The sequence below is a fragment of the Rhamphochromis longiceps genome, linkage group LG17 (assembly GCF_057381845.1).
Source record: "Rhamphochromis longiceps isolate RC_006_pf linkage group LG17, R_longiceps_female_GT1.1, whole genome shotgun sequence".
NCBI classification, from domain to species: domain Eukaryota; kingdom Metazoa; phylum Chordata; class Actinopteri; order Cichliformes; family Cichlidae; genus Rhamphochromis; species Rhamphochromis longiceps.
The window spans coordinates 41387115-41407538 of NC_140573.1; the positions used below are offsets into that span (position 1 = coordinate 41387115).

The 20424-nt window shown below is 45.6% G+C and overlaps 1 protein-coding gene across 3 annotated transcripts in view; it reads right to left on the minus strand.

The window, feature by feature from the left end:
* Positions 1-20424, minus strand: part of adamts10 (ADAM metallopeptidase with thrombospondin type 1 motif, 10) — a 70904-nt gene that overhangs the window by 4517 nt on the left and 45963 nt on the right. For all 3 annotated transcript variants that reach the window (XM_085387682.1, XM_085387683.1, XM_085387680.1), the window contains 11 exons: positions 15586-15649; positions 15336-15438; positions 12291-12424; positions 7387-7510; positions 4701-4781; positions 4451-4614; positions 4234-4360; positions 2971-3100; positions 2504-2708; positions 1639-1815; positions 494-659 (listed from right to left, as the gene is read on the minus strand). In XM_085387682.1, coding sequence (XP_085243808.1) covers positions 494-659; positions 1639-1815; positions 2504-2708; positions 2971-3100; positions 4234-4360; positions 4451-4614; positions 4701-4781; positions 7387-7510; positions 12291-12424; positions 15336-15438; positions 15586-15649 — 1475 coding nt within the window. The remainder of the gene's footprint in view (positions 1-493; positions 660-1638; positions 1816-2503; positions 2709-2970; positions 3101-4233; positions 4361-4450; positions 4615-4700; positions 4782-7386; positions 7511-12290; positions 12425-15335; positions 15439-15585; positions 15650-20424) is intronic.

Genomic DNA, 20424 nt, shown 5'->3' on the forward strand with positions numbered 1-20424 from the left:
CTGCTTCACTCGTCTAATTGTTTCGCCTCGTTACCTTTTGTATTTAGCGCCTCATTCTTCCCTCGTCCTTTGTGTAGTCGTCCACATTACCATATACTTACTAATATATCCGCTCGAGGTGAAAATGTTTGCTTGTGTTTTTGGAACATATTATGCTTTCATTTTGCATTTGGGTCCTCACACCGCTGCCACGTTCCCCACAGCTCATCGTCACAATTTCAGATTTGTTCTTTAGGCTTTTCGTTACTAAAGCACATAATTTGTTCCAGTTTCTTTAATTGAACAGTTGAAAGGCTGAGATGTTCAGAGGAGATGTTAAAGATGTTGTGAACCAGGAGGAAAAGATTTATTGATGTAGTGAAGGAGGGTTAGTGTGACAGGAGGACAGGGTGAGTGGACGCAGATGATTTCCTGTGGCGACCGCTAAAGGAAGAAGATTCGTTTTATTCAACATTACGTTGCAGGACAGTCAAAGAAGGCAGGAAGCTCTCACCTTCAGGGTTTTCTATGCTGACGGGCAGACTGGTGTCACATTTACTCTTGCACTGCTGCATGGCTACAGGCCGCTGATGATCCAGACACTCGTTGGAGGGCTGTCCCGTGTGGGTCAGACACTGCACTGAGCGCATCTCCTGACCCAGACCACACTTTGCAGAACACTACAGCACAAAGACGCACGTTTAGAGACACAATGAATCCTGCGCTTACAACTGCAGTCATTTCACTGAGAACAAAGACATGCGTCAGATGGATATCGCCGTCAATATTAGTGTATGTGAGAGACTGTACGAGTGTACACAGGGCCACGAAAGCGTTCCTGATTCCCTGTTCTTTCATATTTGTCTCTCTTACATGTTTCAGATTATCAAACAAATTTTAACATTAGTAAAAAAATAAACAAAACACATAAAATGCAGTTTTTAAAGGATGATTTAATTTATTATGGCAATAAAAAGCTAAACCAACCTGGCTTCATGTGAAAAGGTAGTTGCTTGAGTTTCATTTCTGCGGCTATAACCAGCCCCGATTACTGCCAGACGTGCCGGATTGAAAAACCACTTAAACTGAAGCTGTGTGACTGAAGCAGGCTAAAAGACACACAACAATCTAAAAACACAGTCTGGAAGTTTTGGGACTGCAGTGAACCACGGTGAGAGCGGTGGTGAACCTCGCAGGCCTGCGTCAGTTCAACTCAGAGTTCATGATTCAACAATCAGAAAGAGACCGGGTCAACGGCGCCGATGGGAGAATGGCTAAAATAACAAAATGAAGGTTTTGGAGTGACTCTGGCGTGTCCTCAAACAGGCGATAAAAAAAGAAACGCTCCGACGTGGATGAATTACAACTATTCTGCAAAGAGGAATGGGCAAAAATTCCTCCACAGCGATGTGAAAGTCAGATATCGCAAACGCCTGATTTTGCAGCTCTTGCTGCCGAGAGTGGCACAGCCAGGTTTAAGGGCTCTGTCACATTTTCCCCCCTAACGACAAAATCATAATTTAAAACCTGTATTTACTTGGGTTGTCTTTGTCTAATATTAAAACTTGTTTGTCTGTCTGAAACATGTAAGTGTGACAAATAAGCAAAAAAACTAAGAAATCAGGAAGGGGCCAATGTGTTTCCGAGTCTGTGTTTTACCTCTCCCCAGGGACCCGTCACCCACTGAGGGGGAGGGCAGCGCTGCAGATTACAGCGGACCCTGGAGGTGGGCCGGCCAAGTTTTGGACACTTGGACTCTGGCAGCGTGTCGCCACTCTCCCCACTCTTACACAAAACCACGCGGTGCCTGTAGCCAGGGCCACAGCTGGGGGTGCACTGCAGAGAGAAAAGGAAAGAGAGAAAACATCAGGCAGGAAGGTCGAGAGAGGAAGCCAGGCGAAGGTGCAGCAGGCTGCAGCTTGTAAAACCGCAACTCTCTCAGCAGAGGGCAGCAGCTGTACAGGAAACAAAGCTGAGAAACTACAGAGTTCCTGTAAAACAGCTGGGCCTAATTCCTGCCATGGCTACATTACATAAGACGTCAGAGAAAAGTTGAACCCGGACTGATTTCTGACACTATTTAATTCAGTTTCAATTCATCCAGAACTGTGAGAACAAAGTTTCGTTCCAGGAACAAAGCAGTGAACAAGAAGGACTTTTTATACTGTTGTAGTTAAGCAACAACCAACAAGACGTGTCGCATAAGAGAGTCACGGCGCTCCGACAGCCTTAAACTTCCTCAAACTAGCTGTCACATTCCCCTGTGACGGTTTTAACAGCATGCATTCGTGAGTGACGCTGCATGTTCAGAGCTCCGTGCCCCTGTTGTGTATTTCAAGGCTAAGGTACTCTTACTTTATGTGCTGGCAGACGTTTGGGTTTCTTGGGTTCAACTGGAAAAGAAACGACTGCTTCATCCGAGAGGAATTTCTCAAACTCAGGCATTGCTTCAAAATCAGACACGAGCTGCCTAAAAAACACAGCAAGAGTGCTCTCTTGGGAAACGCTCAGATGGCTGGCCTACCTCCGACCAGTCCAGGGCCAGCCATTCAGGGGGGCAGCTGTGGTTGTTGCAGGGCTCAGTGAATGAAGGGCGAGGGGGGGTGCAGGCTGAGTCGTCCAGGATCTTCTCCTCCGTTGTGGAGATCCTCCTTTTGCATAACACCTCCCGAGTCTGCAGGCCGCCGTTACAGCTGCGGCTGCACTCTGACCACTCTCCTGTCCACCAGCTAGAAGATGTGTGGATGCGTGTGACGTAACACAAACGAGGACAGTGTAATGACAATAAAAGCAGGGAGATGATAGCATAAAAAAGCAGAGCACAGGTAGAATAGGTGCAAACGTGCCAAGCTAATAAACACAAAACAGCCCAAATCATAGAAAGAGTAACAGGAACCTAAACTGAAACCTGCAGTTTTAGACAGATATAGAGTACACAGTGATAACAGACGTTTCAGTGGAAATCCAGAAATCTCATGTGAGTCCACTCACGTTGGGGAGCACGGCTCAGTGTTGCAGGATCGTCTCTTCTCTTTGGGTTTGCTCTTCTTGTCACAGAAGTGGTTGTAGACGGCTGACTGATCCGCCTGCTTCTTACACACCACCTGCTGGATCTGCATACCTACAGGCAAAAGCGTCTCTTATTAACACGTTTAAGGCGTCGACCATAATCATTTAACTCAACTCTATTGATATGGTGACAAATCACAATAACAGTCGTCTCAAGGCGCTTTATATTGTAAGGTAAAGACCAGCAACGATCAAATGAGCCCCTCTGAGCAGGTACTAGGCAACAGTGGGAAGGAAAAACCCTTTAACAGGAAGTGACCTTCAGCAGAGCCGGGCTCGAGAAGAGCAGCTACCTGCTGCGAGCGGCTGGTAGGGAGTAAACATTGTCCGATCGAGCGTCATATTGTACGCAGTCGTGTCTTAAATGCTCGTTTAAGCTGTGAAAGCCAGGGAAGTCTACTTTATAACACATCTGTGTAGGTTCTCAGTCATCCAGGTGATGTTTGCCTCCTTAGACTTCAAGGTGAAGCTTCCACAAAGAGAGCGCAACAAACAAAAGCAGCTGTCTGAATGTTTCCTTCTATATTCACAGCCTCCACGCCAATTCATCCAGAGGGAAAACAAGTTCTTATCACGTAAAGCGAAATGGGTCATTAACTCACGAACGCCGGGGAGGAAAAATAAAAGTTGGCTACGTGTGATACTGCTGAAGCTTACGGAGATGTGCTCCAACACCTCTGGCTTCGACTCCAAGAAAACTCCAGTGTCTTCTCCGGGTCAGCGCTCGCCTACTGGGATTTATGCCGCGGGCTTGTGTGTGTGTGTTTGTGCATGTTTAGAGAGAAACACAAGCGTGCATCGGGTCAAAGCTCCTGACCAAAACATTCTTTGTGAAATTCTTTCATATTTGTTAGATGAGGAAATTCAGATTACTCTCTCGAGTCTGCTGGAAAAACAGGAGACGGCCGCGCACCGAGCAGCTACTTAGTTTAGCATAAAAACTGCAAACACGGGAGCCGGCCTGAGGTTAAGAACACGTTGCATGAGTGAAACAAGCAATCATGGCTTGTGTCCTTGAACGCCAGTGTATTTGTGATTTCATACATTCAAAAGCGAGTTAATCCCAGCAGCTTGGTGTTTGCGTGGCGTTGGAACAAGTTCATCTAACATTAGCAGCAGATTATTTTAGCTACAACCAGGTGCAGCCGGGGAATCGAGCCGCCGGCACCCGTTTGTGTCGTTTACCTCCAGCGCAGAGAGCTGAGCAGCGAGACCACGAGGTGTAGTGCCAGGCAAAGCCATTCAGAGGATCCCTGCTGAGGGGCGGGTTGAAACGATAGTGTATCCCTGGGTTTTCTTCCCTCACCAGCACCTATACGAAAAAGGAAAATTCAAGCTGACTCACTTAGTATTGCCTCCTTTTCAGAAGGCCTGCTCGGAGCGTCTCTGCTCTTGTTCTTACCATGACGAACAGGGTGATGTTTGTCGGCCCCAGAGCTTCGAGACTTTCCGGCCCATCGGCAGGCCGCCTGTAGTGGAACGTGGTGCCGGCGATATTGAACCTGCGTGGCGTGTCAATGTTGAGCTTCCCATTGATGAAGTACTGATCGCCTTTACTCTTCAGTGCTGGGGTGCAGTGACATAAAAGATTATTATGTGCAACGACTTGTTTTTAACTACTTGCATACTAATCTAACAGGGCATCATCTTACCAAGGTAGTTGAGGGAGATGTTGAGCTCCTGTATGTGGATGAACACGGACCCTTTGGGAATTCTGACCACCTCTTCATAACCTGAGACACATAAAGCCACACAAAGTCAAAAGGTGAAAACTGAGCGAACGAGCTTTATTCTCCCAGGATCACGGGAGTGATGCATAAGTAGTGTTTAGCTTCGTGGGACGCCGATGGGCTAAGCAGAGGCTATAGATTCCAGCTGCATTCCTGGGCAGCGGTCCTCGGCTCTTTGCTCGAGAGCGAGAACTATGCCAAGAGCCAACTTCTCTCCTTTTTCCTTCCATCTGTTTTGGTCTCTTGTCCCCTTTTATGGTCGTCTCACCTCCAACCGCTCTCCCACTGCTTTCCTCGGATCTGTTCTGCCGTGAGGCCAGCAGTCCAGCCGATGCAGCCCTGTAAATAACTTCAGCTCATAGAGGAAGAAGGAATGAACAAAAGAAGAAATAAAGTATACCCCGTGACCTGAGAGTGACCCAGCTCCGGGTCTGTAGGAGGAGATGCTTACTTGAAAAGAGTGAGAAGCATTTAGCCTCAGACAAAGAGTAGCTGTGTGGTAAACAGAGAGCAAATGATCTGTGCAGCACCCGGACCCGGCTTCTCACTGCCTATCACAACCAGGCCGGCAGTGAGGCAGGTAGACTGGCCGGAGACGTGAAATGTCTACAAATGTGCCAGTGCCTTTTTTCACCAGCAGTCCGAACACATTCAAAGGAATCCTACTCATCTGCCCGGTACAGTGAAACGGTCTGACAGGAAGTCATAGATTTAGGTCCCACATCGTGCTCCGCAGCTCTACTGGAGGTCAAAAGCTCCACAGGGAGCCCTGAAATCACCGAAACAGAGAGGAAGAGAAGCACTGCCTGGAGGCTTTAGAAGTTTAATGAGATCAAAATCTCGCTGTGGACACGACTGAATGATTCTGCTACTCATAACTCTGCCGGCGACCAGAATAGGCCGTCCTGTGCCTGCAGTTTGAGTTTGGCTGGAGATGAGAACATGCTGTGATCAAGTTTGTGAGTTTACATTTAAAATCCAAGTGAGCCACATCTGCTGGTTGTACTGATAAAAATGTATTGTGCCAAAAAATCTGTAGCCACGTTTGTCCATGTGGCCCCAAAGGTGTTTAAACCCCATCAAACACCTTTGGGATGAACTTCAGCACCGGCTGTGCTCACCAGTGCCTCCTTAACTGGTCTGGGCACATCTGCAGACTGCTGCAGCTGGTTCTGAAAACCTTCCAAGAAAATGTTACAGCAGCACTCATGGTTTTGAAATATGGTGTGCAACTACCACTAACAGTGCTTGTTCTGTAGCTGCGCTGTTATTGCACAGATTGGAGTGGGTGTTCGACCGTGGCCCCTCCGCCTGTATCGTCCTTTGCAAAGACACAGATCAAAAGTTGGCTCCAGCTGCAGGGCAGCATCACTTCAGCCTCACTAATGGACTTTCTTTTTTTAAAGGAAACAATAAAGTGAGATATTTTGAGGTTAGTGGATCCCTCGGCTTGGGGTTGACAGGCTGGCCTGGCCACTGTGGTTCAGCTGCCTGCTCAGGGTGTGTCCCTGTGAGGGGGTGAGAGGCATTGACAGTTGGGTGAGAGACTCTGGAGTTGGTGTTGTGGGGAGAAAGTAACCCGAAATAGATCCGTCGGCAGCAGGACCTCAAGCCACGCTGGCCGGACCTGACCTAAATCTGTCTGCCACGTGTCCCTGGGTGGCCAGTGGATAAATGCACCAACATGTATGTAGTGTATGGTGTATGCAACATACGATTATATCTGCACGTTCCTTAAGTGTTTTCCAGGAGTTTTGCTGTGCGTCCGTATGACCCTGGGGTGGAATTTGATGCAGATGTGACGTTTGGTTTCCTTTTACACGTCAAAACAACGTCCAACTACTTTTATTTGGCAGCTGGCCTGTGCTCTGTCTTAATGCTGCGACACCGTGCAGGTTAAACCCACTAACAACATTTTGTTATGAAGGTATGCAGATGACATGCAGGCATATCTTTCTGAAAACTCGAAGCTGATGGACGGATGCATAGACTCCTGTGGCATTCATATAAAAAGAATATTCAGGAATTTATAGACTTTGTAAAACAGGAATTGCCTTTTTCCTCCAGGTGCTAATGATAAGTGACTGTTACAATCTGTATGGCCAACCGAAAGTCTGGAGTGCATCAACTCTCACCTGCTATGTGTAAACACATCATTAATCTCGAAGCATTTATCAGACAAACTCCGACTGCAACAGGTGCTGAAATAAAAGATTGCGTGTGGACATGATGTAGAGTTTAGTTACCTTTATCGTGTAAATAACCCTTGCAGCACGCTGCTGTGAGCAGTTTGCATGAGAACAGACAATTAAATTATATATTTTGAAAGTCTGGGATATCCTAACTCACACCGCAAGGCAGCTTTCCAAGGTGCACTCAGACTCCAGAGCGTCCAAATGTGCACATTTCTGGGTCAACAGATAAATTACATTGCATAATTTCTCGTGGCAAATACCTCAACTTAATCCAAATCTCGGAGAAGTGGACCCCGTTCAAATATTGAAAGTAAAAGCAGTAAGTCCCCGCCCCAAATAAATGAATCTTTATCTACTGAGAACAACACAGCAGCATTTTACACATTGACCGGTGATTATTTTTAGTCCTCTACCTCCTTCTGGCAGCGAGTCGTTGAAGACTCCCTCCACAGACGTGCAGCTGCTCCCGTCGCCGCCGCAGATCCGGCAGCGGTCCTCGCGTACGTCTGAGCCGAGGACACGGTCGCAACCGACGTGCTGCGGGAAGGGAGAAACTAGTGAGCCGCAGGGTCACTCGGGGTCACGGGTGAAGGGGCACAGTCAGTAAGTGGAGAGGTGTCAGAGGCCGGCCTGAGGGATTACCTCCTAATGTCTTCCAGGCCACTTTTTCAAAACACAGAAATATCAGATGGTAACTCCAGATGTGTTTTTCTGATCCTGTGCAGACATAAAGCTCTTAGGTTGCTAAACTCATAGCTGTCGACATAAATCAATTTCATGATGAGCGTTACAGGTGGTTTTACTCAAACTGTTTTACAGCGAAGCAAACCTAAACAAAAGTGCAGAAAACGAATAGCAACTGCTCTTATTCTCATATATTCCTGTGGCAGCTGCTTATTGTACAGCAGGATAATTAGGCTTACGTTTATTATGACTTTAACAGCGATTGGATCAGAATTAAATGAGTCAAAATGCTGATTCGTCCGGTGGCTTTGTGAGGAGGGGGTGAGATATAAAAGCTTATAATCTTAGAGATCCCAACACGTGTTGCCCAGATCGGGTTTCCCCGTCCTCAAACAGCAGAAAATGAAACACATACCACCTCTGTGTCCATTCGATCAATCTAACTAAATACAACAAATATAAACATTGATCCAGAAACCGTTATTTTAGAGCTGAAACAATGACTCAGTGAATTAGTTATTGGCACCCATGTCACAACAAACCAGGAACGAGTTCCTCAAAGATTTGAATTTGATGTTTTTCTTTGAATTCAATTCAATTTTATTTACACAGCATCAAATCACAACAACAGCTGCCTCAAGGTGCTTTATATTGTACATACAGAGAAAACTCAATGATCATATGACCCCCTATGAGCAAGCACATGTGACTCTACCCCTGATTGTGCTCCTAAATGAAAAGGTCGATCATTCTTCCCTTATTACAATCGTATTTTTTTTAATGGATGTACACACAAAGCAATAATTTGTAAAATGTAACTGAAATATATCAAATCAAAAGTTAATTGATTCAAATAATCAGTGGGGGAAAATGTGCTCGGTGCCAATCAATTCAAGTTTATCTGCCTAGAATCCACTAAACCTTTGAGTGCACCAAAATTTGGCGATGATCCTTTCAAGAGGCGTCCCACCCAAAACCACATGCTGCCAGTGGATCATAAAAGCCGTTAGTTATGTATATTCTGTCACAGTAAGTTTTACTTATATAGTGCCAAAATCACCTCAAGGCACTTTACCTGTAGGTAAAGACCACACAGTATTAGAGAGAAACCCCCTATGAGCAAGCACGTTGGCGACAGTGGGAAGGAAAAACTCCCTTTTAACAGGAAGAAGCCTCCGACAGAGACAGGCTCAGGGAGGGGCGGGGCCATCTGCTGTGACAGAAGGAAGACAGGACAAAGACACGCTGTGGAAGAGAGCCAGAGATCAATAATTATATAATAATAATACTAATAAATCAGATTTACGGGTTTAAGGTTTCACATCATTACTGTATTTAAGTTAATTTGCAGTCACTGGTGTACACTGTAAACTCTTTGGTTTATTTGCTTCCAATACACTTTCTGCTTTATTTTTTCTTCTTTAACTTCTCAGTTACGTATCTGATACACACTGAAACATCCATCAAAATGCTGCATGTTACATGTACCACAGCAACTTCATTAAGTGGACGCATCATATTTTGCTTTGTTCTTCCTACGTTGCTACACACAGACTGCATGTTTACAAGGTGAAGTAGTTTGTAGTAACTCCCCTGGATGAACGCTGCACTCCAACTAGGCTGTTCGATTTATCCAGACAATTCCTTTTTCAATCTTCGAGACCCCACAGACATTCCCCAACAGAAGAGTTCTTGTATAAAGACATACCGATTCTCCCTCAGCTGCCCCTCGTTGGGCTGAGCCGCCCTGCTGCTTCCTGGGAGAAAGCACATGCCTCAAACCTGTGCCTGAATGATTTGGGTTTGTTGATTACTCTCACTGGGGCTGTTTGTTTTTGAGCGGCTAATTTGCACTGTTTTCGGTAGATTGTGTTGATTTTACCGAAATAAACCTGCTGCATCTTTGTTTATAGGTTAGCGCATTGTTAGCAGATCACCCGCAGAAGTTTCCACTCCTATCGACGCATTTTTGCAATCGAAGCGTCACGCTAACTTAAATCTGGCCCTAGATTTTAGTTTGACATGTTGTGAAAGAAACTCAGTCATGAAAATGACCAAACCCACTGCAAGACAATCTAAAATAATTGAAACTTCATGTAGATTTTATCTTAGGAATGTCAAGTCGCAACTGTGCCAAAATGAAATCTTCAAAAATCATCCGATCCACAGAATCCTCTTTGGTTCTTAACCGGGCAGATCAGCCCGTGAGCGCACAGGTCGCACCTGCATTTACCTGACAGGTGTTACTAATGTTTTCTACACTCTATATTTGCACCAAAGGGGACAAAGAAATAGACCCCGGCAGATGTTTGCAACAACACGTTGTCCTCAACATCTGTTCCCCTGCCCTTTCCCACCTCCCACACGTCCATCGTTCTTTCTGTTTCTCCTCTCTCTGATTGTTAGACGGCAACTTTGCATCTCACCACAGATGTGATGAGAAAGAGATGTCTGTGCAGTTTAGCTAAAGTTTTATGTGTGCAATAAACATATAAGAGGTGGACTGCAGACAAAGAAACTGCACGAACAACGGAAAGGATGGGGTGGAAAGTTGGGACAGGGAGAGAAAGGAGTCGAGAGGTGTAGAGGGAAAAAAGAAAAAGCGAGAGATAATAAGAGCGGAGTGAATGAAAGCCAGCCTGCAGCGCAGACAGACTCACAGCTGAGCTGGAGGGTCACCGAGTTCCTACAGAGCAGAACAGAGCAGACTACAGAGGGAAGGAGGGAAGGAGGGGGGGTGTTGATAAACAAAGTCGTCTCTTTGGATGGAACTTCCTCGGCTCCAGTGAAACCAGTCTGAAGCACTTTTATTAAAGGAGCTTACTGGGGGGTAAGTGGCAGCGGAGGGGAAGCTGAAAAATAAAATCTTTTGGCACAAAACTGAGCTACAACTATTAAACAACAAGCTGGATATCCTGAGTAGATTTTTCTTCTCTCTGCCCTCGCCACAGTGGAAGTGCATCCAAAATAAACCCACTGGGACTCAGTGGGATCCATGTAAGCTGCACTACGTTACCACCAGGGTTTCTTTTGACTACATTCTTCTACAGACGGGCCAAAATCCACAGCAGTTTGTTACTTTGTTTTCATTAATGAGCTTTATGCTCACTGACAGGTTAAGCATGTTATTTAGAGGCTGCATTAGGTTGACAAACATTAATGTTAAACCACATGGTTACTATTCATTGCTGAGCAGTTTGATTGGTGGTTGGTTCCCGTGGTTCAAAAAAACCTCCTTGCGATCGCTTTGGTTGCCGTAGTTGCCCATAGCGTGAAGCTTGGTGAAGCACAAACCAGGAACAAAGACTGTTTGTCTGTTTACCACGAAGCAAACATGGTCCAGCCCTAAACCCACACCGTTTACGGCTTGCTTCGCACTCACCTACAACTACTTACTGAATCGTTGGCGGGCGTTTGCAGACAAGTCGGTGCCGTCTATGCAAACTAAAGGCGACGGACGTGCAACCATCAAAGCAAAAACCAATGAGCGACACACAGCGGTCCCTCGCTGTCACGCGGTTCACCTTTCACGGCCTCGCTGCTTCGCTGATTTTTTTTTTGTGCAATTTTGCATGCTTTTTTTTTTTTAAACAGCGCATTGTGTTCTGCGTCCTGATTGGCTGTAGACCGTTGTCAATCAATCTCCTCCGTGCCGTGTCAGAATGCATTCAGCTTGTCAAATTTACATAAATCTTCGATCGCTAGCAGCGTGACTCTGAAGTGCTGCACTTTATGTTTGCAGGTTTTCTCCCCAACAAACAACAATGTCGACGAAACGTTTTGCACAGTCAAATGCAGCTGCGGTAGCACCCAGGAGGCAGAGGAAGATGCTTAAGGAAGGTAGACGTTACCGTGTTTTCCAGATTATAAAGCGCATTAAGCAAAACAAAACAGTCAGATACGTCAAACTTTACTCAACTCATTCTTCTTGCTTCCTCTACTTCTGTACCATGTTCTGGACCTGGAAACAGGGTTTGGTCTTTGGCTTCATTCTATAATCCTGGACTTATTTTTCTACGAAGGTCTGAACTTTGAGAGTTTAAACACGAGATAAAGTTTGAAAATGTTTATGCCTATCATTATTTTAAGAACGCAACACCCGCGATAAACGAGGGACCGCTGTATGCTTACATTTCTCCTTAACAACCAGTGGTTGCCAGGCAGTTGCCGACTCGTCTCGATGCTTGTGTGACCGAGCGTTAGGAGGATTACTGTAAGAACTTCGGGGGGGTTGCATGCCAAAGAAGCCGATAGAAGAGCTTCGTGTAAAAATGTTACGCGGTGACACGTCTGAACCCCTAACGAGGGATTTAAAGGGGCTGAGGAGCGCTCAGTGCACAAAATGCACAAAATGCCACAGAAATCAAAATTCAAAAAGGATAATAATCCTAATAATGTTTTTAAGTGGTTTAGATTACGAGAGCATTAGTAAGAGGAAGGCTGCTGAGCAGCTGACTGTGATGACTTGCAGCTTTTAGTGTGTATACTACTTAATGGCGGCCGTCCAGACCCTTGAAAGTGACTATAAACAACATTATCTTAGATGAAAACAATTTTATGTTGAGTCCTTTTAAGCCGTCTCCTCACTTCTAATGGCCGATATTTTGGCTGAAGGCAAACACGTGCAACTCACCTTACACTCTCCGTTTACACACACGTCCAGAGAGTCGTCTCGGCACGGCGTGCCATCCACCACAGCGGGAGAGCGCTCGGTGTAGAAGTTGTATCCTTCTGCGAGGCAGTTGAGAGAGCAGGGCTTCACCCCACCTGGATATCCAAACAGATCAGTTTATCACTGAGATGATATTGGAGGACATTTTCAAATAAATCCCCCAAACTGGTGATTCTGACTGCAGAATAACAGGTGCTAAATAGGCCTCCTGTGGGCTTTTTCTCCAATCTTACCTACTGATAGTACAAATGCGCCTCTGATTTAGCCACTCTGACACAACTCTAACCAGTGTGAATGTGGGATAATATGGAAATGAGGGTAAAAGCATCGTATCCTGACAGGGCTGCAGACAGAACAGGCAGACTGAGAGAGAAAAGAGTGGAACGGTACAAGTACAACCAAAGTACAAGCAGCTGAATCTAATTACATCTCTGCTTTTGTGGCACATATGGACACGAATCTGAGCGAGACTTCTGTTGGGAATCGACATTAGCATCCACAGCAATTACATGGAAAAGCCAATCAGCTGAAGTAACGTGTTATATGGGACATTTCTTAAAGTATTGATGCTGTAAAATGAATTTTGGGGGCAAAACAGAGCGACAAACACAAACGTGTACATGCATGTGTAATATTTATTATGCAAACATACCAACATACTTAAATCTAAGTATGTTGTGCATGCACACGCACACACAGCATTGCTAAAGGTCTTCTCCTGCCAGGTGGCATATACTGTATCATTCATTAATCTGTGCACTTTGCCAGCTGCTCCACTATTTGAGTGACTGGCGACATCAGCTTGGCGTGCGTTTGTTTGTGCTGGCAGCGCTAAAGCAGGTACAGCGCCGGGCCGCAGAGAGAGAGCGAAAGAGAGTTGGAGAGTTTGTGCTGGCAGAGCTCGCAGACAATAAAGCGGTCCGACCGCGGAAAACTACAATTCCCATGGTGCCTCGCTTTGGCAGGGCAATCACAGCAATCACTGCAGCAGCAGGGTGTGTGTGTGTTATAACCTGCAGGGTTTTGGTGTATGGAGTGTGAAAGTGGAATGTGAAGGCTGTTGGACCGAGAACAGTAACGGAGAGCAGCTCGACAAAACGCTTATATGGAGAGAGGCTTTTTAACGAACTGTCCTTGGCTGTCTGCGCCGAGAGAGAAAGGCTGCCTCTGTTCTCCGTGTCGGAAACAGAACTCGGAGACGGCTTGCATTATGGCGAGCTGGATAAAGCAAAAGGAGGGGAGTCGTCTGTGGGGGGGGGGGGGCAATGACAGAGAAAGAATAAGGGAAAGTGAAGCAGTCTCCACCGAGCGTGACGTTATAAGGAAAAGGCTAAAATGAGCATTTGAGGACAGAGGAGTGATCTGGCCTCAGCGCAGGGCAGAGACGATGGCAACGCTCCTATTTTAACAGCTGCAAGGGATTTCCATTGTAAAATCAGCTGACTTGATGAAAGGAGCACTTGTTGCCTCGAGTTGGAATCGGATGGCTGACCGTCTCTGTAACCCATTATGTTACTGGAGGGCCAGATTAAAGGCAGTTATGTCGCTGAAACTATTTATCTTTCGCGTCCAGGTTCAGCGTCTAGTGCTCATCAGGAGCGAGGAATTCCTGCAAGGCATTGTGGGATGCATGGCTCTCTGCAGCCAGCATCTGCAGGCCAGACAGGGGCGAGTCTGCAGCAGCAGGAGCTTCGATTCACGTTTTTCTCTCTCTCCACGCATGCACGCGACAGTCTTTACCCTCGTCTCCTCTTTTCCTCTCTTGGCTCGCGTCCTTCTCACCTTCATCTCACCTGTACTGCCCTTTTATTCGATCCTAATATCACAATTCTACGCGCTCAAGACACAAACCGCGGTCCAACTGTTTAAGCAGTGAAACAAGGAGAGCAGGACTGACATCTCATGGAAAACTTTCCTTTAAGCCACATTTTTAAAGGTAAACAGGATTTTAACGAGCTTATAATCACTCAGCAGATATAGCATGTAACCCATATGATTCAGCTTATCCAGTAATCACTGTGTTCTTGCTGTTCAACACAGGAGAGCATTGTGTAAAGATGTGGATGGACTGATCTTTTAGGTAAGTAGTGGAGTAAAGAAGTAACTGAATTATGATGCGACCTTAACCTTGGATTTAATCTATGTTGAATTCATTCTTATTTTATTTCTATAGCACCAAATCACAATGGCTCTGGCCTCGACGTGCTTTGTGAAGTAGACACAATAACACAGAGAAAACCCCAGACGTCAGATGCTGCCCCCCCTTTGAGCAAGCACTCGGCGACAGTGGGAAGGAAGAACTCTGTGTTAAAAGGAAGAAACCTCTGGCAGAACCAGGTTAGGGAGGGACTGGTTGGAAGAGAGCCAGAGATTCAGAAGAACTAATAGATCAGGGGTGTCGAACTCCAGGCCTCGAGGGCCGGTGTCCTGCAGGGTTTAGATCTCACCCTGGGTCAGCACACCTGAATCAAATGATGAGTTCATTACCAGGCCTCTGGAGAACTTCAAGACACGTTGAGGAGGTCATTTATCCATTTAAATCAGCTGTGTTGGATCAAGGACACATCTAATCCCTGGAGGACACCGGCCCTCGAGGTCTGGAGTTCGACACCCTTGACCCCTGATACGAGCAAGTTTGAGAGACTCAGTAAATGGAAAATGGACTGGTTCTTCTGTACTACCGCTACCTGAGCACTCTAACTGCTTTATACAGCCAGCCGTATTCACCCTCATTCATTCAAGCACTTTTTCTGCATAGGTGCTTTCTGTCTAACATTCACACACATTCATACTCTGATGGATCCATCAGAGAAAAACTTGGGGTGAGTGTCTTGCCCAGAGATATCTGCTAACCTCCTGATCAGTGGATATGTTCATTATTTTACCTGCAAACCACCACTGACTGACCTGGTCTGGTCACACCTGATGGTCTGGGAAACGTCTGCTAGCTCACATTAAACTCGTGCACGCACACAAACCCAAGAGAGACGAGCACTACTCACTCACCTCCTCTGTAAGGCCTCCAGGTGTAAAATTTCCCCCGAAAGGGGATGCTATCGAAGTTGGAACACTGAATCTCTCGGAAGTCCCGAGAGCCTGCGGGGCAGTCCTGTAACATACACGTGTGCACGCAGTTTTATACGTGCAAGCAGATAAAACACATTCATTCCAACCGTAGTCCTCTTCTTGATTATAGTGGTTTTACTAGTTGATGAGAGCAATAATGATGATGATGATGAAGAGCCGTAATACTCACATCTATATTGCAGGACCTGAAGCGTTTTCTCTCTCCTAGGCAATATTTCCCACCAATAGTTGGCCTGCAGTGACACAAAGAGATCCGACGTCCATCACACACAGCACTGACTTTCAGCTTTCTTCGTGTTTAAATTCACTGTCACTGCATTATTGTTTTTTCACAAACAGAGCTGCCGTCTGCCATTTTCACATGACTGTTGGTGTTAGACCGTAAACAAATTCAAAGAGAACGAAGCCAAAACAAAGATGCTAAATGACGCTTAAAACGACACAGGAGAGTGTCGGGCTCAGATTTGGGTCAATCCATTTTCAGTTTAATCAGTTCGAGACCAGGCATCTGGCATCTGCGATTTAAAAGGTCATTTTGTGATCATCCCTGTAGCTGACGCTGAAATGTTTGTGTGGGTTGCCATGACAACACCAAAGTGAATCTGAGATCGTTATTGTTTTCTATTTGTTTTCTTTATTTGCTTCTCATGCTTGTGTACATTTGCAGTAGGAAAGGTAATCTATGAATCCAGTGATATATCCTGCTTATAAGAAATGTTTCTGTTAAAATATTATTGTGAAGTAGTCACTTCCTGTGAGTTGCGGGAACCGGAAGTTGTGCGCGGGAGAGACAAGACAGAACGGTAACACGGCGGACTTTTCGGAATATACAACTTTTCTACTGCTGGTTTTACAAGGCGTACACGGTAAAAAATCATTATGCTGTTATTTGTTTAACACTTGACCCATGACCCATGACTGCACTCCATCATACAGCTCCAACCTCTTCATCAAGTTTGCGGACGACACAACGGTGGTGGGTCTCATTAGCAACAGGGATGAGACCGACTACAGAAGTGAGGTGAGACGCCTGGCCACGTGGTGTGCTGACAACAATCTCTCTCTGAATGTGGAGAAGACAAAGGAGATTGTTGTGGACTTCAGGAGAATGCACACCCAACATGCTCCTCTGACCATTGACGGAGCGTCTGTGGAGAGAGTGAGCAGCACCAAGTTCTTGGGTGTGCACATCACAGAGGATCTCTCCTGGACGTACAACACCACAGCACTGGCCAAGAAATCACAGCAGCGTCTCTTCTTTCTCCGCAAACTAAGAAGAGCAGGAGCTCCAGCCCCCATCATGTACACTTTCTACAGAGGCACCATCGAGAGCATCCTGTCGAGCTGCATCACTGTGTGGTTTGGAGCCTGCAATGCGTCCTGCCATAGATCCCTCCAACGCATAGTGAGAGCTGCAGAGAGGATCATTGGTGTCTCTCTCCCCTCCCTCCAGGACATTTACAGCACCCGTCTCACTAAAAAAGCCCTTTGCATAGCGGCTGATCCCACGCACCCAATGCAAAGCTTCTTCAAGCTGCTGCCGTCAGGGAGGAGACTGCGGAGTCTCCAGGCCAGGACCAGCAGACTGAAGGACAGCTTCATCCATCAGGCTGTCAGGAAGCTTAACTCCCTCCCGATTCTGCCCCCTCTCCCCTCTTCTCCACCACGGTCTCACTGAACTCTGTCACACACACACACACACTCACTCTCTGACGCACTCACTGGCCTGCTCCAGTCACTTTGTGGAGCATTGGACTGCTTAAGCATTGGACCTCATAAGACTCTGTTGTTACACTATCTCTTACCGTACACTACTAAATCCCCATTTGCACTATTTGCCTATTTTGCACCACTATGCCTTCTTACTTGAATATTGTATATTGTATATTGCATAGCTTTTTTTTGTTATACGTAAAATTGTATTGTATTTATTTAAATTTTTACTTTTTAATTATTTTATTTGCATTTTTCTAATCACTAGGGTTTGAGAGTAACGCAATTTCTATTCTGTGTATGTCCTGTACATGTGGCAGAATTGACAAATAAAGTTGACTTGACTTGACTTGACTTGTGCACCTTGTGAAAGGAAATAAGTGGCTGAGATGAATATCATATGTGCTATCGATATTATTTTACTTGTTTCTAGTTTTCACGGTGCTCCATGATTGTGAGAGGAATAAAAGAATTGTGGACATCAGTACGAAGCGTGGATTCTTTCGACCAGAGTAGAAACAGTGAAAACGTGTCCCAATCCATCTGGAGGCTTCGGTGTGCAAAGCTCTTCTCATCCTGCAGCAAGCTACAGGTCTCGGTTTGCAACGCGCTTCCCCTCCTGCAGCAAGCTACAGGCTTCGGTGTGCAAAGCTCTTCTCATCCTGCAGCAAGCTACAGGTCTCGGTTGCTTCTCATCCTGCAGCGAGCTACAGGCTTCAGTGGACACGTTGCTTTGCATTTTGTGACAACCAATCGGGAGCTGCAGATTCAGCGGACACTCCAAGAAGCGGTTTCAGGCTAAAGCGTGAGTCCTCAGGCTATATTGCGCAGTTATTATGCCTCATGAGTTGATGGATAGAACATGAGCTACAAATTTGCTGTAATGGACAAGGAATTAATAGTGTTCAAATTTCGGATTGTGTAAAAAAAAAAAAAAAAAAGGACAATCTGTTGAAGTTCTGGAAATTATTGTTGTTTTCTTACCTGTTGCTTGCAAGCTTCATGAAGGCTGAAACTGAAAATTTATTTGCTGTCATACGTAAGAATCTAAGCTAAGGTTCCTTTGTGTTAATTTTAATAATTCTCCGCCTATTACATCCATTCTTGTAATTACCTTAGTTATCTTGTCCTCTTCATAAGATACCCCCTTTAAAGTCTGAAAATGTCTAAAGATGGTCATAGTCACCCTGATGTTATGTCAGAAGTACAAGATGCAGGGGATTTGGAAGAGGAAAAAAGTGTAGTGTCTGAGAAATCTGAGACAAAAACAAGAAAATCCTCTCGTGAAAGGCGATTAACGCCAAAAATGCAGGAACTGAAAGATCAAGAGTTAACTCAAAAGGAGAAGAGGTTCAAAGCAACATACGAGAAATGGAAAAGCAACGTAAGAGACATTCGCACAAAGTTAAAGCAAGTATGCTCTGAGAGTGACATGTATGATATGATGGATGAGGCTGAGAAGCTTGAGTCTGAATTAAAGGAACAGTATGACAGAATTCGACTCCAAACCTCACCAAGTCAAGAATTTCGAAGAAAGATCGATGCATGCTCAGCCGTGACGGCCAACTTGCTGCAGCTGATGAGAGTACGTCTGACTGAAGATGAAGGTGAGTTTGACACGGTGGCGGAAAGATCAAGGTTACGCATGCTACTTGATAATGAATATGCTAGGTCCATATATGGATCCACAGCCTCCAGAGTTACTGCACCCAGCTGTCACAATTCTAACCATCTCTCAGAGTCACCTAGCATTCCAGCTATGAGAGCGGAAGTGGCTGCTCAGCTGGCTGCAAAGAAAGCCGAAATTGATATGGAAGCTGCCATCGAAGCTCAACGTCAGCAGTTGAGAAAACTTGAAAATCAGAGGGACATTGATGTAATTCAGGCAAAGCTAAATGTCTACACTGAAGAAGAGGGAAGGGATGGGACACGCAGTCCTCCATTCAGCAAAGCGAGTGATGCACACCCCTTCGCTCACCACATCCCAGATCAAGAACGGCAGGTTGTGCAAAACGAGACATCATTGGTCCAATCGCTACAAGAGTCATTAGCTCTTACTCGCTTGCCAACTCCAGAACCTTCTGTATTCTCGGGCGATCCTCTGAAGTTTACAGAATGGAGCATAAGCTTCAAAGCCCTCATAGAGAGACGATGCTCTGACCCTGCAGACAGGCTATTCTACCTGCAAAAGTACATAGCAGGTGAGGCAAAATCCTCTCTTGAAGGCAGCTTCTACAGAAAAGATGAAGAAGCCTATCAACAAGCATGGGATAGGTTAAATGCTAGATATGGCCATTCCTTTGTAGTGCAGCGGGCTTTCAGAGATAAGCTAAATGGGTGGCCGAAGATTGGTGGAAAGGAATATCTCAAGTTAAGAGATTTCAGTGATTTCCTCCAAACATGTAGTAATGCCATGCCTCACGTAAAGGGCTTACAGGTTCTTAACGACTGTGAGGAGAATCAGAAAATACTAGTCAAGTTTCCTGATTGGGTGACATCTAGATGGAACCGTTATGTCACAGAGCAGCTAGATCGGGGCAACGACTATCCAAGCTTTCATGAGTTTGCTTCCTTTATCTCTAAGGAGTCACGCATTGCATGCAATCCAGTGTCATCCTTACATGCCTTAAGGCACTCTGCAGAGGCACCAGCAAGAGAGATGAAGCGTTCAAAAGCAAACACGTTTGCCACAAATGTGAAACCCCCGATTCCATCAAGCTCCACCGCCAAATCTGACCCTGGTGAAATCAAGTTGGGAGATGCAGGGAAACCAAAGAAATGGACCACACCAACACAAAATTCCAATAATGGCCAGTGTATTTGCTGTAGTGAGAACCATTCCATACATAAATGCAAGAGGCTTATGGACATGTCTGTAGAGGATAAGAAAAAATGCATACTTGAAAATAAGTTGTGTTTTGCATGTCTAAGAAAGGGTCACAATTCTAAAGACTGTAGGAACAGGGCCATGTGTGGCATATGCAGAAAGAGTCACCCAACGCCATTGCATGAAGATCGTTCTACAGCAGCATCAACACAAGGCGCAGTTGAAGAAAGTACGTTGTCATTATCATGTTGTGTGAGTGGAGGTGAAGGTGGGAGTACATCAATGATAGTCCCAGTGTGGATCTCAACACTTAGTGCTCCGGACACTGAAACCCTAGTGTATGCACTATTGGACACTCAAAGCAGTCACACATTTGTTGATCAGGAGGTGTGCGAAAAGCTACAAGCAACAATGGAACCAGTGAAACTTAAACTTTCCACCATGATGGGGAGAGACTCAGTCGTGAAG